General features: G+C 43.2%; 1 protein-coding gene across 10 annotated transcripts in view; it reads right to left on the bottom strand.

The window, feature by feature from the left end:
- Window positions 1-13,842, bottom strand: part of LOC134351041 (ankyrin-1-like) — a 315,455-nt gene that overhangs the window by 101,562 nt on the left and 200,051 nt on the right. For 6 of the 10 annotated variants that reach the window (XM_063057043.1, XM_063057036.1, XM_063057040.1 and 3 more), the window contains 6 exons: window positions 12,059-12,131; window positions 3,972-4,077; window positions 1,796-1,883; window positions 640-755; window positions 398-472; window positions 111-185 (listed from right to left, as the gene is read on the bottom strand). In XM_063057043.1, the coding sequence (XP_062913113.1) occupies window positions 111-185; window positions 398-472; window positions 640-755; window positions 1,796-1,883; window positions 3,972-4,077; window positions 12,059-12,131 (533 nt within the window). The remainder of the gene's footprint in view (window positions 1-110; window positions 186-397; window positions 473-639; window positions 756-1,795; window positions 1,884-3,971; window positions 4,078-12,058; window positions 12,132-13,842) is intronic. The other 4 variants (XM_063057044.1, XM_063057042.1, XM_063057035.1 and 1 more) reach the window with 3 other exon arrangements.

Raw genomic sequence — 13,842 nt, forward strand, 5'->3', positions numbered from 1 at the left:
GCGTTGCTGGCAGGGTGGCTAGAGCTGGAAGCTGCAGGAGACTGCATAGGAGCTGTTGCAAAGGTGCCCAGCTTCACAACGAGCCAGCTGCATTTTCTGTCCTCACTTACCTGGACCTGACAGGATTAGGATGAGGTGTGATACAAGGGGATGTCTCCACAGCTGGACTGCTGGTGGACTCACTACTAAAACACAAGAACAAGACAGACAGAGAGAAGTTGCCAGATGTGGATTTTCTCTGGGGCGAGCACTCTACATCCCCTGAAGAAGTGGGGGGGGGGTGGTTTGAGGAGCTGATTTTAACCTTGAGTACTCTGAGGAGGAGAAAGATGGAAAGGCAAGAGTGAAGGAGAGGCAGTGGAAGGAGGCTGACTACCTCCTCACATGTACCACTTACCCATAATGGACCATGGTGGCACTGTCAATAGAGGTCGTGCTATCGTACATTGTTGCAACAGGAATGCTGAGTTCACTAATGGAGATAAAATGAGAGAGAGGCTGCGTGAGGTGACCTCCAGTCTAGTTGTCCCAGACTCACTTCCCCAGTGAGTCTGCAGAAGACGTGTACAGTACTTAAACACCGGGGAGAAGCTCAATAATCTCACATGACGAACGGACGCCCCGTGCAAGCCCACTTACCCTGTGTGGATGGGGCTAGCAATCGGGCTGATGTTGTCAGAGGTCTCGGTGGCCGGGCTGCTGGGAGTGAAGGAATCCTCGTCAAGGTCCTTGGACAGGGAGATGGAAGCCTGCTGCTGCACACAGGACATAGGGAAAGGGAAACACAGGTGAGACAAGTTCACTCCACACAGAGCACAAGCAAGCTACGTTCCGGCGTCACTGATGACGAACTGGACTCTGAAAACTCACACCCATTCCTCAATCATATTTTATTTTACTCGGGCACAAGGAGAAAAGCATGACCCCTGTCACCATACCGCTCTGAAGTCTGAACAAAGAAATGCTATTTTTATACAGAATTGACCAGCGGTTACAGATATTGACCTTTAAACTGTGTATGTTAGAATTACTTCCTTGTTTCGTGAACGTTTGTGAAGAGTAGGAGCTTCAGGTTGTGTACGGTATACATTCTCTGATGCTAAAATGAACCTTTGAACCTTTCAACCTTTGAACTTTGGAAGGAACGAGGAAAGACTGGAAGCTTCAGAAATGTGTTTTCTGAGAAGAATGATGAATATATCATGGAAGGACAGAGTAACAAATGAGGAAGTGTAGCGAAAAGCTGGAATAAGGAGCGAGCAGATATCATAAATCAGGAAACAGCAGCTGGAGTTTCAGGGATGTGAACTGAGGAAAGAGAAGCTCGAACATCTTGCAGAGTTGGGAAAAATTGATGGAAGAAAAAGTCATGATCGACTGTGCATAACATTCATAAGTTACATGCAAGGGATGGACAGGCAAAAGTTTTGAACTTCTCAGATTAAAGACAGATGGAAGACCATGAATGGATTTGATGGTGTTTCTTTGTTTTGTGGCTGTCTGTGGGAAGATGAATCTCAGGGTTATATACTACATATATACTTTGATAATAAATGTACTTGATTTTTGAATCTTTAAAGCTAATCTTTAATCTGAGCCTGCAATTTATAGAGGGCTCACTTGTAGAGGTGTTGAGATTGACACTTCTGCTGAATGGAAAGTGGAAGAAAATGTCAGAAGTGTTAAGTAAAAAGGAGCACAGAAAAGGATAATTGAAACATCACAACCTGTGTTCTACAGTCATGGCTACTGAATTCCAATCCCACCACAAACAAGCCTGAGGAAGGATCCATACCTGCTCCGCCTGGACTGTGATCTGGTCCTTTGCAGCCATGACTTCTGGTGCAGCAAATGATATTCTCTGTACAGCAGGAGAGTAAGATCTGGAGGGAATGACAAACACAAAGAAACTCACACCCATTCTCTCTTTTGTTTCTCCAGGTACACGGTCATCTTGGCACTTCCTCTTCTTGATACCTTCACCATTGGAATCAAGACTCAGTGCACCAGCCCTACGCCATTCCTTGCCTTGGACCTTTGGTTGTGTCCTACATCTGACCATGGCTATTTACCAAGGCTCCTCAGTTACCTACAGGCTGAATTCCCACTGTCCCATTATGCTGACATTGGAGAGGGTTCAAAGGAGGTTCACAAAAATGATTCTGGGATTGAATGGTTTGTCATATAAAAAGCGCTTGATGGCTCTGGGCATTTTCTCACTGGAATTCAGCAGAATGAAGGGTGACCTCATTGAAACCTATGGAACTTTGAAAGGTCTCGATAAAGCGGATGTGAAGAGGATGTTTCCTATGGTGGGGAAGTCTAAGACCAGAGGACACAGCCTCAGAATGGAAATAAGGAGGAATTTCTTTAGCCAAAGAGTAGTGAATCTGTGGAATTCGTTGCCACAGGCGGCTGTGGGAGCCAAGTCATTGAGTATATTTAAGACAGAAGTTGATGGATTCTTGATTCATCAAGGCATGAAGGGATACGAGGAGAAGGCTGGAGACTGCAGCTGAAAGAGAAAATGGATCAGCCATGATGAAATGGCAGAGCAGACTTGATGGACCAAATAGACCTAATTCTTCTACTATATTTTATGGTCCCCAGCATCCAAGCCATGTACTCTTCTTGTTACTACCATCAAGCAGGAGTTACAGAAGGCTTAATTCCCCACCACCAGATAGAAAAACAGTTATTACTCTGCAACCATCAGGCTCCTGAACCAGCATGGATAACTTCACTAACTTCAACTCTGAACTGATTCTACAACCTATAGACTCATTTTCAAGGACTCTACAACTCATGTTCTTAGTATCATCCATCCATCTAGCTATCTGCACAATTTGTCTTCTTTTGTACATTGGTTGTTTGCCAGTCTTTGCTCGTGTACAGTTTTTCCTAAATTCTATTGTTTCCTTATTTTTCTGAAAATGCCTGCAAGGCAATGAATCACAAGATAGTAGAAGGTGGCATCTATTTACTTAGATAACAAATTCATGGGTTTCTCTGTGGAATTCTCAGCCCAAATAATCAGTGGAATTCTCTGCCCAATGAAGCAGTGGAGGCTACTTCAGTAAATATATTTAAGACAAGGTTGGATAGACTTTTGCATAGTAGGGGAATTAAGGTTTATGGGGAAAAGGCAGGGACGGGGAGATGAGTCCATGGCCAGATCAGCCATGATCTTATTGAATGGCAGAGCAGGCTCGATGGGCCAGATGGCCAGATGTTCTTATGCTCTCTTTCCACAGTGAATAATGAAGAACATGGGGTGACAATATGTCTAATGGAGAAATAGAATACACTTGCAACACCTCTGTTTAAATTTTCCGCTATTATTTCAACCTAAACCGGTTTTTCAGGTTGAGTATGGAAAGAGGACTCACACCACCATGTTCAGGAGCAGTTGCTACCCCTCAGCCATCAGGCTCTTGAACAAAAAGGGATAACTTCACTCAGCTTCACTTCAGGTCCCCGTCACTGAAATGTTCCCACTACCAATGGACTCACTTTCAAGGACTCTTCATCTAATATTCTTGTTATTTATTGCTATTTATTTGTATTTGCATTTGCAAAGTTCTTTGTCTTATGCACTCTACTTAGTCTTTCATTGATCCTGTTATAGTTACTATTCTATAGATTTGTTATTCTAAAAGAATCTCAGGGTTCTATATGGTGACATATATGTACTTTGATAATAAATGATCTGGAAGGTAAAAGGCAACATATGACCCTTCAACCACCATTGGAGTGTGGAGATAATTTCACTATTTCTGGCTCTGTTGATCATTGTGATGTTATGGTACCAAGCAATGCTCAGTCCCCAACTAATGGACTTCAACACTTGTTTGCACATAAGCAGTTGTGTAGGAATTCATCCTCTGTTGTATGTTCATTGCATACATATCTTTACAATACATAATCAGGGCATGCGGCAGAAAATGTGTTTCCACCCCACTGAACCTTACATATCAAAATCAGATGTCTTCTTTGCAGATAAGTAGTCATCTTCCGGCTCCTTTGAGTCATCCTGTTTCAGGTACTTGTTTGCATCTACTCCAAGGACATCTTCTCCTGTCAATCAAAGAGGTTGAGAAATCATCAAACATGTTCCACAAGTACTGCATGTGTCGTAATCCTTTCCCTCCTCGGACCTATCCATGCCTCGTTTGACCTGCTGAGCAGTTTGCTGCCTACGCCATTGTCTACATAGCACCCCATAAACCATATCAACACACAACCAAGGCAACATGTCAGCCAATAGCAAGAGACCCATTTTCTCCTCTCCAACCAATCAAAGATGAATAATATATCTGAGTGGAGATGAGCATTGACTGTTTTAGACCTAAACCTCTCTGAATCCAAAATCCTGGAAATTTCTCCAAAACTATTTCAGTAAAGAGCTAAACCTCCCCCCACCTTCCCAAAGCTGGAATGGTAACAGCACATTATGAGGCCAAGCTGAGGTAAAATTGAAAGGTGGTGTAAGCACAGCACAGAGATGGAATAGAGAGAAATGCATATGGTTCAGTTTCATGTTGCTTCAATGTTCTGCAGCATGAGAATGCCTGGAATGGGATTCTGCCTCAGCAAGGTCAACACTGGCCACTGTGACAGGTACTTGAAGCAGAAAGCAAACTCCTACCTAGGACAGTGTGGGGGTTGCCTAGAAAGCAAGAGAAGTGACGTTAAGACTACAGCAATCAGAGCACTCACAACCCTGTCAGCTATTCATTTCCAAATTATTACCTTCTTTATGACACTGTGAGAGGAGCAATATACACTCAGTGGCCACATCATTAGGTATATCTGTTTGTTAACGCAAACATCTAATCAGCCAATCATGTGTCATCAGCTCAATGCATAAAAGCATGATCAAAATGTTCAATTGCTGTTCAGAATGGGGAAGAAATGTGATCTAAGTGACTTGGACCGTAGAATATTTGTTGGTGCCAGATAGGGTGGCTTGAGTATCTCAGCAACTGCTGATCTCCTGGGTTTTTCACACACAACAGTCTCTAGAGTTTATAGAAAATGGTGCAAGAGACATAAGCCATCCAGTGAGCGGCAGCTCTGTGGGTGAAAACACTTTGTTAATGAGAGAGGTCAGAGGAGAATGACCAGACTGATTCAAGCTGATAGGAAGGTGACAATAGCACATTACAACAGTAGTGCGCAGAAGAGCATCTCTGAGCGGACAACACATCAAACCTTGAAGTGAATGGGCTACAGCGCCAGAAGACCACACCGGTTTGCGCCCCTGTGATCTAATAAAGTGGCCACTGATTGGATTATTCCAAAGCTCCGAATACAAACATCTTGTCAAAGGGGTGCATTGCATGGGTTTTGTGGACATCTCCAGAGCTCAGTTATCCAGAATCAGTGCTGCTGTTTACACGTTGCACTCATTACACGTTGTCTTGTGTCAGCGCAAAAGACACAAAATGCTGGAGGAACTCAGCAGGTCAGGCAGCATCTATGGAGAGGAATACACAGTCAGTGTTGCAGGCCAAGACCCTTCATACCAGTCCCGATGAAGGATCTCAGCCCAAAATGTCAAATGCTTATTCCTCTCCCTAGGGGCCACCTGACTTGCTTGGTTCCTCCAGCACTTTGTGTGATTTGCTCTGGATTTGTACCATCTGCAGAGACTACTGCTTTTACGTTTTATCTTGCGTTAGGTCTGGTCAATAAGTGCCTACCCACGCTGCTGGCAAATGGGAGGGGTGGCTGCCGAATTCATCCCTGTGACCAAATGCCATAAGCTCAGGGTCCTACACCAAAAGCCCACTGACATGGAATAAACACGAAGTAAATGCAGCAATGTCCCTTTGCAGTTGCCCCAATATCCCACAAAATCTTGGCTGATCCTTCGCCACTCAATCCCTATACATTAAGACACCTTCATGTCGAGATCCACTGATCCCCGCCTTCAGTGTGTCACAATGCAAGAAGAAACCCATCTCTCCATGGGAGAGAATTCCAAGGCCAACCATCAGGACCCACTCAGACTCATTCTACATTAATCTCATTTCATTCTCCCCTCAGATTTCACCACTCATCTACACACAAGTTGAAATTTAACCAATTAAATTGTCTAATCAGTCTACTTAAACTTCTCCTCATCCCATTCCAGAACGACTGGCCCCTCATCTTGTGACACTATTTTCTCCTTCAATATTCTTAACTTGGAAGAAAAGGCCTCCGACTTTTCAATCCCTCTCAGAATCTCTTTAATTTCAGGGTAATGATTTCTCATCCTTCCCAGATGGGACTAGGCAGATAAAGAGCTAGGCATAAGCTAGGTGGGCCGAAGGGCCTGTTTCTGTCCAATAGTGCTTCATGACTCTATGACTCGAATGCTAGTGAGTACAGGCTAATCATACCCACTCCTTATGAAGTAATCCTCTCTTTCCAACAAATCAATGTCCTGAGCAAGTAGTTCATTTCCCACCACAGTACTTGGCAGTTCAAATTCATGTAATTAAGTTAAAATGGAATCAAGAGTTAAAAAAAACAACAATGATGAATTATCATGCAAAACTTTTCATATCTTCCATGGAAGGAAACCTACTCTAACCCAGTCTATCCTGCAGCTGACTCCAAATCTGTAGCCATATCCATATCTTAACCTTCCCATCAATTGACCATCTTAATTCTCTGCTCATCAGCATCAGCTCAAGAGCAATTGGGTAATGTATGAAGTGAATTGGGTGGCGGGGTGGAGATGTGCCTCCCAAAGGAGGTTTAAGGTGCTCCTTCCCTCCATTAGCCTTTGGCAAGGTGTAGCATCTACTTAGCACCCCCCCCCACCACCCTGATCAGAGTCACGTGAAGCCATGGGAGCAGGTGGTGGATGGTCATCTGAGCAGCTGGTACACATCACAAGTCCTGGTTATGTGACCACTGATGCCAGGCAGACAATCTCTAAACAGTATTGATAATGGCTGGGGTCACCCATCTTGTAAAGACATTGCCCAGAAGAAGGCAATGGCAAACCTCTTCTGGAGAAAAATTTGCCAAGAACAATCATGGTCATGGAAAGACCACGATCACCCACGTCATACAACATGGTACATAACAAACGAACGATTAGGTAAGTACTACCTTTGCCAACAAGGTTCACATTTTATGGATTAATCAGTTTCACATCATGTTTATATTGTATAGAATAATAAAAACATTCCTAGGTGGTTTGCTGTCTTTATCTTCTTAATCACTTTTTAGTGTCCTTCTGTTGGTTCTTAGAAGCTTCCTAATTCTCTAACTTTCCATTAATTTTTTCTCTATTATATGCCCTCTCTTTGGCTTTTATGCTGGCTTTGACTTCTCTTGTAAGCCACGGTTTTGTTATCTTTCCTTTAGAATACTTCTTCCCCTTTGGGATGTATATATCCTGTGTCTTCTGAATTGCTTTCAGAAATTCCAGCCATTGCTGCTCTGCTGTCATCCATGTTCTTTTCCATTGAATTCTGGCCAGCTCCTCTCACATGCCTCTGTAATTCCCTTTACTCCATGGTAATACTGAGACATCTGACTTTAGCTTCTCCTTCTCAAATTTCAGGGTGAATTTGATCATATTATGATCACTTCCCCTCAGGGTTCTTTTACTTTAAACTCTCCCATCAACTCTGGTTCATCACACAACACCCAATCCAAAACAGTTGATCCCCGAGTGGTCTTAACCACAAGCTGCTCTGAAGAGCCATGTAGTAGGCATTCTAGAAGTTCCCCCTTTTGGAATCTAACACCAACCTGCTTTTCCCAATCTCCCTCTTGAAATTCCCCGTGACTATTGTAACATTGGTCTTTTGGCATGCATTTTCTATCTGCCTTTATAATTTGTAGATCCCATCTTCACTCCTGTTTGGAGTTTTCTGTTGTGGAGTCTTTATTCCCTTGCAGTTCCTCAGCTCTATCCATAAAGATTCAACACCTAATGACCCCTGTCACCTTTTTCAAATGATTTGATTTCATTTTTTACCAACAGAGCAACGCCGCGCCCTCTGCCTTCCTGCCTATTCTGTACACTGTGCACATTCAAATATAAGACCTTCAGTCCTGTATTCACCCTTTTTGAATTTGTCCACCTTTTACATTGCAACTCAGCCTGTTGTCTGCAATTTTGCCCTATCAGCAGCCTCTCTTCACTACACATTGCCTCTGTTTGTAAATCAGCTACCTTATCTTCAGCAGTATGATCTGTCTTTCCTACGATACTTCTTGCATTGAAATATATGCAGCTCAGGACACTAGTCACGACATGTTCAATCTTTCAATTCCTAACTTTGTCTGAGGTCTTCCCAACATCTGCCTCCACAAACTCACCATTAATTGTCCTGGAACTCTGGTTCCCATCTCCTTGCAACTCTAGTTTAAGCCCCACTGTGCAGTCTTCCTGCTATGATATTAGTTCCTCTCCAGTTCAGGTGCAAACTATCCCTTCTGTACAAGTCCAACATTCCCTGGAACAGAGCTCACTGATCCAAAACTCTTATGCCCTCCCTCCTGCACCAACTCCTTAGCCACATATTAAACTATTTAATCTTCCTAGTTCTGGCCTCAGTAGCATGTGGCAACAGTTAGCAATCTTGAGATCACAACTCTGGAGGTCCTGACCTTTATCTTAGCACCTAACTTCCTGAAGTCTCAATGCAGAACCTCATCACTCATCCTCCCCAAGTCGTTGGTACCTATATGGACCATGATTTCTGGCTGTTCACCCTCTCAGTTAAGAATGCTGAGGACTTGATCTGAGATGTCCTGGAGTCTGACATCTGGGAAGCAACATACCATCCGGGAATCTTGTTCTCATCCACAGAATCTCTTGTCCATTCCCCTAGCTAACGAATCCCCTATCACCACAGTGTGCCTTTTCTCCCTCCGTCCATTCTGAGTAACAGAAGAAGGCTCAGTGCCAGAGATCTCACCATTGTGACCTTCCTCTGTTAGGTCAAGCACCCCCCCCCCAAACAATTTCCAAAGCAATATACCCATTGCTGGGCACAGGGGTAATCTGCACTGGCTCCTTAATCTCTTAGCCCTTCCTGATTGTCACCCAGTTTCCTGTGTCTTGCACCTTGGGTGTAAATACCTCTCTATCTATCACCCTGTTAGCCTCCCGAATGATCTGGAGTTCATCCAGTTCCAGCTCCAACTCCTTAACGCAGATTGTTAGAAGCTGCAGCTGGACGTACCTCGCAGTCGTAGTCGTCAGGGACATTGGGCGTCTCTCTGCCTTCCCACATCCTGCAAGAGGAGCATTCAACTACCCTGCCTGGCATCTCTATTGTCCTAGTGGAGCAGATATAAAGAAGAGAAGGAAAAGAAAACTTAACATAGAGCTTTTCTTTTGCTTTCTCTGACCGAAACCTTGAAGAGCTAAAGGCTCAAGATGCTCTGATTCTGTACACTCGGACGACAACCACTGTGCTTGCCCCTGCCTTCCTTTAATCCCAAACGCCAACTGGTCGCTGGTCAAAGCTCTTTTTCGTAAACTGCCGCGAAACTGCCTTTAAAATCTCGACTGCCATCCTGATTAAAAGGTAGCTCTCCTTGCCGTGGATTATCCAACTCAGAGAAAACTGGTGCAAAGCTCTGCTTTTAAATCTTGAACGTGGACCCGACTGAAAGGTAGATCTTTTTACGCACTGCCTCTTGCTGATTGGTCGCTCTTCAACTCAGAGAAACTGCCGCGAAGCTCTGCCTTTAAAATCTCAGTCGTCACCCTAATTAAAATGTAGTTCTCTAACGCACTCCCTGCCGTGAATTGCTGTTTTTCATTGACTCTACCGTGACTGCCTGCAAGAAAATGAATCTCAGGTATAAGGTGACATAGATGTACTTTGATAATAAATTTACTTTGAACTTATCTTGAACTTTTGTGCTTATATGACATCATGTTAAACTGTTTTAGTGTGGTCTGTCAGATGAACTACTTTCAGAACATACCTGTCTCAGCCCAGGCTGGAGATAATGATAAACTGCTTTCAATCATGTCATGTAACCATCTCCATAGCTAGTAATCCACAAGCAAAATCATACTGCCACATTACACAGCTGTAATGATGTTAGCAATTCAATAGTTATTGAGACAGTGAGCTGTTTGCCATGGAGAGGGAAGGCTCAGTGTCTGGCAGCAGAGACAGAGAGAGACAGAAGATGAGAGGTATGGCTGGCCACCTTTGTCTGTGTGGGTGCAGTGGATGTTTCTCAACTATTGTGACTGCCTAACATACTGCAAGGTCGTTGCATACACCTGTACACATTTCTTCTGTGTACGACGATCAGTCTGAAATATTGACCACTTCCCTAGTTATCACTGGGAGTAAAACTGAGCCCTTCCTCCTGCACACAGGGTGCTTCCCTGAAGTCAGAAACAATAAACCTTGCAAGTGTAACTAGCACTGAATATCCTTCAAGTCTTTACACACTCTCCCCAGGCACCTCTGCAGGCCTAAATATTCTTGGTTCTGATCTTTTGAGCTTTTTGTCCTGTGATGGACTCACTAACTCTGGTTGAATCTTCAACTCTCTTAGTCCAACTCTATGGAACAAGATATACGGTCCAGTCCATCACAGGTAAAGTCCTCGCTTCCACTGAGCACATCTATACGAAGCACTGTCATAGGAAAGCAGCACCCATCATCAGGGGCCCCCACCACCCGGGTTATACTCCCTTCTCGCTGCTGCCATCAGGAGGAAGGTACAGGAGCCTCGAGACTCACACCACCAGGTTCAGAAACAGTTATTACCCCTCAACCATCAGTCCCTTGAACTAGAGGGGATAACTTCTTTCAATTTCACTTACCCTATTACTGAACTGTTCCTACAACCTATGGACACACTTTCAAGGACTCTTCATCTCACGTTCTCGATATTTATTGCTTATATTTATTATTTTCTCTTTTGTATTTGTGCAGTTTGTTGTCTTTTGCACAATGGGTGATCGTCTGCCCTCTTGGGTGTGGTCTTTTCTTATTCTATTATGGTTCTTGGATTTACTGAGTGTGCCTGCAAAAGAACGAATCTCAGAGGATGCATATAGTAGCATATATGTACACTGATAATAAATTTACTTTAAACTTTGAAATAAGTTCAGCTTTTTATCTGAGTTTTAACTAGCTCTTCTGCATTTCCTGCCTTCTCACTGTGAATTCATAATAATTAATTATTGAAATAATTTTCAATAATTCTTAAATACATTATAAAACTATAAATTGTTATTTCAGGCTGTTGATATACAGTCATATTTACATTAATTTTATATCAACAAAAAATTTGATTGACAGGTTCTGGGAGGGATTTTGTTGATTCCCTGATAAAAATAAGATCTATGAGATACAGATTAGATTATCTTTACTTGTCACATGTATGTTGAAACATCAGACCATACAGTGAAATGTGTTGTTTTGTGACCAACACAGCCCGAAGATGTGTTGGATGCAGCCCACAATTGTCACCATGCTTCTAGTGCTAACATGTCCACAACTTACTAGCTCTAACCTGTCCATCTTTAGAATGTTCAAAGGTTCATTTATAATCAAAGTATGCATGCAGTATACAACTCTGAGATTCACCTTCTCCAGATAACCATGAAACAAACAAAACCACGCAAGTCATTCAAAGAAAAACATCAATACCCCCACCCCGGCACAAAAACAAATCTCGCATACAGCAACACGATCATCAACTCCCCTGTGCAAAAAAAAACTGACATACAGCAACACGATCATCAACTCCCCTGTGCAAAAAAAAACTGACATACAGCAACAAGATCATCAACTCCCCTGTGCAAAAAAAAACTGACATACAGTAACACGATAATCAACTCCCCTGTGCAAAAAAAAAACAAATCTCACAAACGGCAGCGCGAAGGAAACTAGAGCGCCTGCAGGAAGCCCACGCAGCCACGGGAGAAAGTACAAACTCCATACAGACAGCACTGGGAACTTGTAAATACATCAGCATGTGACGTGTTTAAAGGAGCAGATTTAATCTCCTTAGGTACCCATAAGAACAAGCTGATAGGTCCTCCACCAAGTCTGTCACTCACCTTCATCCTCCGACACATCCAGGGTTTCATCAATGGTTTCGGGAAAACTCAGCCTGTGCTTCTCAGTGACAGCCTGTGGGGAAAAAGTGGTATTAATTCCAGTGGATTTATTAGTATTGACAATAAACACTTCCTTTCCACGGTACCTCCTGCAACACTTCTAAAAGGTCTTCCAGAGCGGAATGTAGATCACTTTGGATGACCTCACAGGCACTAAAGAGTATAAAGACTTGAAGACCAACGGATTCTCCCTCCCTGTTCACCATTCTGTAAGATCCTATCTGATCTGTTAGCTTGATACCATTTCCCTGCTGTAATCCAGTTTCTGTGTAAGTCCTTTTCTATATTGACAACTGAGGCACCACAGTTTTCCTGGTTAGCAAGTTCCAAAGATTCAGCACCTCAGCCTGTTTCTTACATTAGTCCTGAATGGGCGATCCCTTATTAAGAGATTGTGACCTCTGGTTATGGGTACTCCAGCCAGGGAAAATCTTATTCTTGTATCTAAAGCCTGTAAGAATTTTGTATGTTTAATGAGGTAATTTCTCATTTCCCGAAATGGGTTTGCCTAATCTCACCTTGTCTCACCGACCAACTATAAGAGGAATCGATTTGGTGAATTTCACTTTCATCCTTCACAAGCATATCCTTCCCTAACTTGGGCAACTGGACCCATACAGAATATTCCTGATGTACAGTACTGTGCTAAAGTCTTAGGCACATATATTATACTGTAACACTCTCACTGGGCTCATATACAAACTTGGCTCGATAGCTGACTCGGCCGACAGCCGTGTGACTCAGTGCTGAGAAGGCCACCCTTTCACAAACAATGTACCTCTATGATTGGAATGATTTAGGCATCAACTAAACAGAAATGTCATTTCAATTAAAGAAACCTTCCACTGTATATATACTGCCCATACACAATAATCGCTCGGCAAGAAATAATAGAATGTACACTGCATAAAATTACAAAGGAAGTATATTTATTAATTTCAGCTCTATCAAATAGTTAATGGGAAAAAGAAAAGAAAAGAAAAGGGCCAATTACAGTTAAACCAGTCCAATATGCACATAACCATTGGAGCTCGTCTCTTCCAAAGCTGGGTACTTGGGGGTATATCTCTTACTCAGGCAATAGACCCATGGTCTATGTGAAAATACCCGCCACATTTTCAAACTCCCCTCGAAGACCATCTTGAGCAAACTGACACTCTCTCTTATGAGTTTTGCCCTTCCTCCTTGGAGCCATTCATCTGCACAAAGCACTTCTTGCAACGGGGACTCTCCAAAGGCATTCTGCGGCACCTTCCCTTCTGTCTCGCTCCGCAGATCCCACCAAAAGAACTCAAACAGGACTACTGTCCGTCACAAAACTCTCTCTGTCCTGCTCTCACTGGAACTTTCTCCAGATTGCACCAACCCGATTGGCTGACACAACACTCCTAAGTTGAACAGCAGGGCTTCTTATCTTTAGCTGAAACCAAAACACTCTACTAGCAGGACACACTACTTTTGCAGAAACTGCTAAAACAAAATACTTACAGCATAGCAATAGAAATTTTACCAAGGGCATTACAATAGCTAGGGTGCCTAAAACCTTTGCACAGTACTGTAGTATTTTATGCATTGCACTGTACTGCTGCTGCAAAAAAAATCATGGCATATGTGAGTGATGCTAAACCTGATTCTGATATGGGTCTCTAGCAGACTGAGAGTGGGAAGGGGGAAGGGAAAGGAGAATCATGGTTGGGAGAAGGGGAAGGGAGAGGGGAAGGTGT

The sequence above is a fragment of the Mobula hypostoma genome, chromosome 8, assembly GCF_963921235.1.
Source record: "Mobula hypostoma chromosome 8, sMobHyp1.1, whole genome shotgun sequence".
Lineage (NCBI taxonomy): Eukaryota > Metazoa > Chordata > Chondrichthyes > Myliobatiformes > Myliobatidae > Mobula > Mobula hypostoma.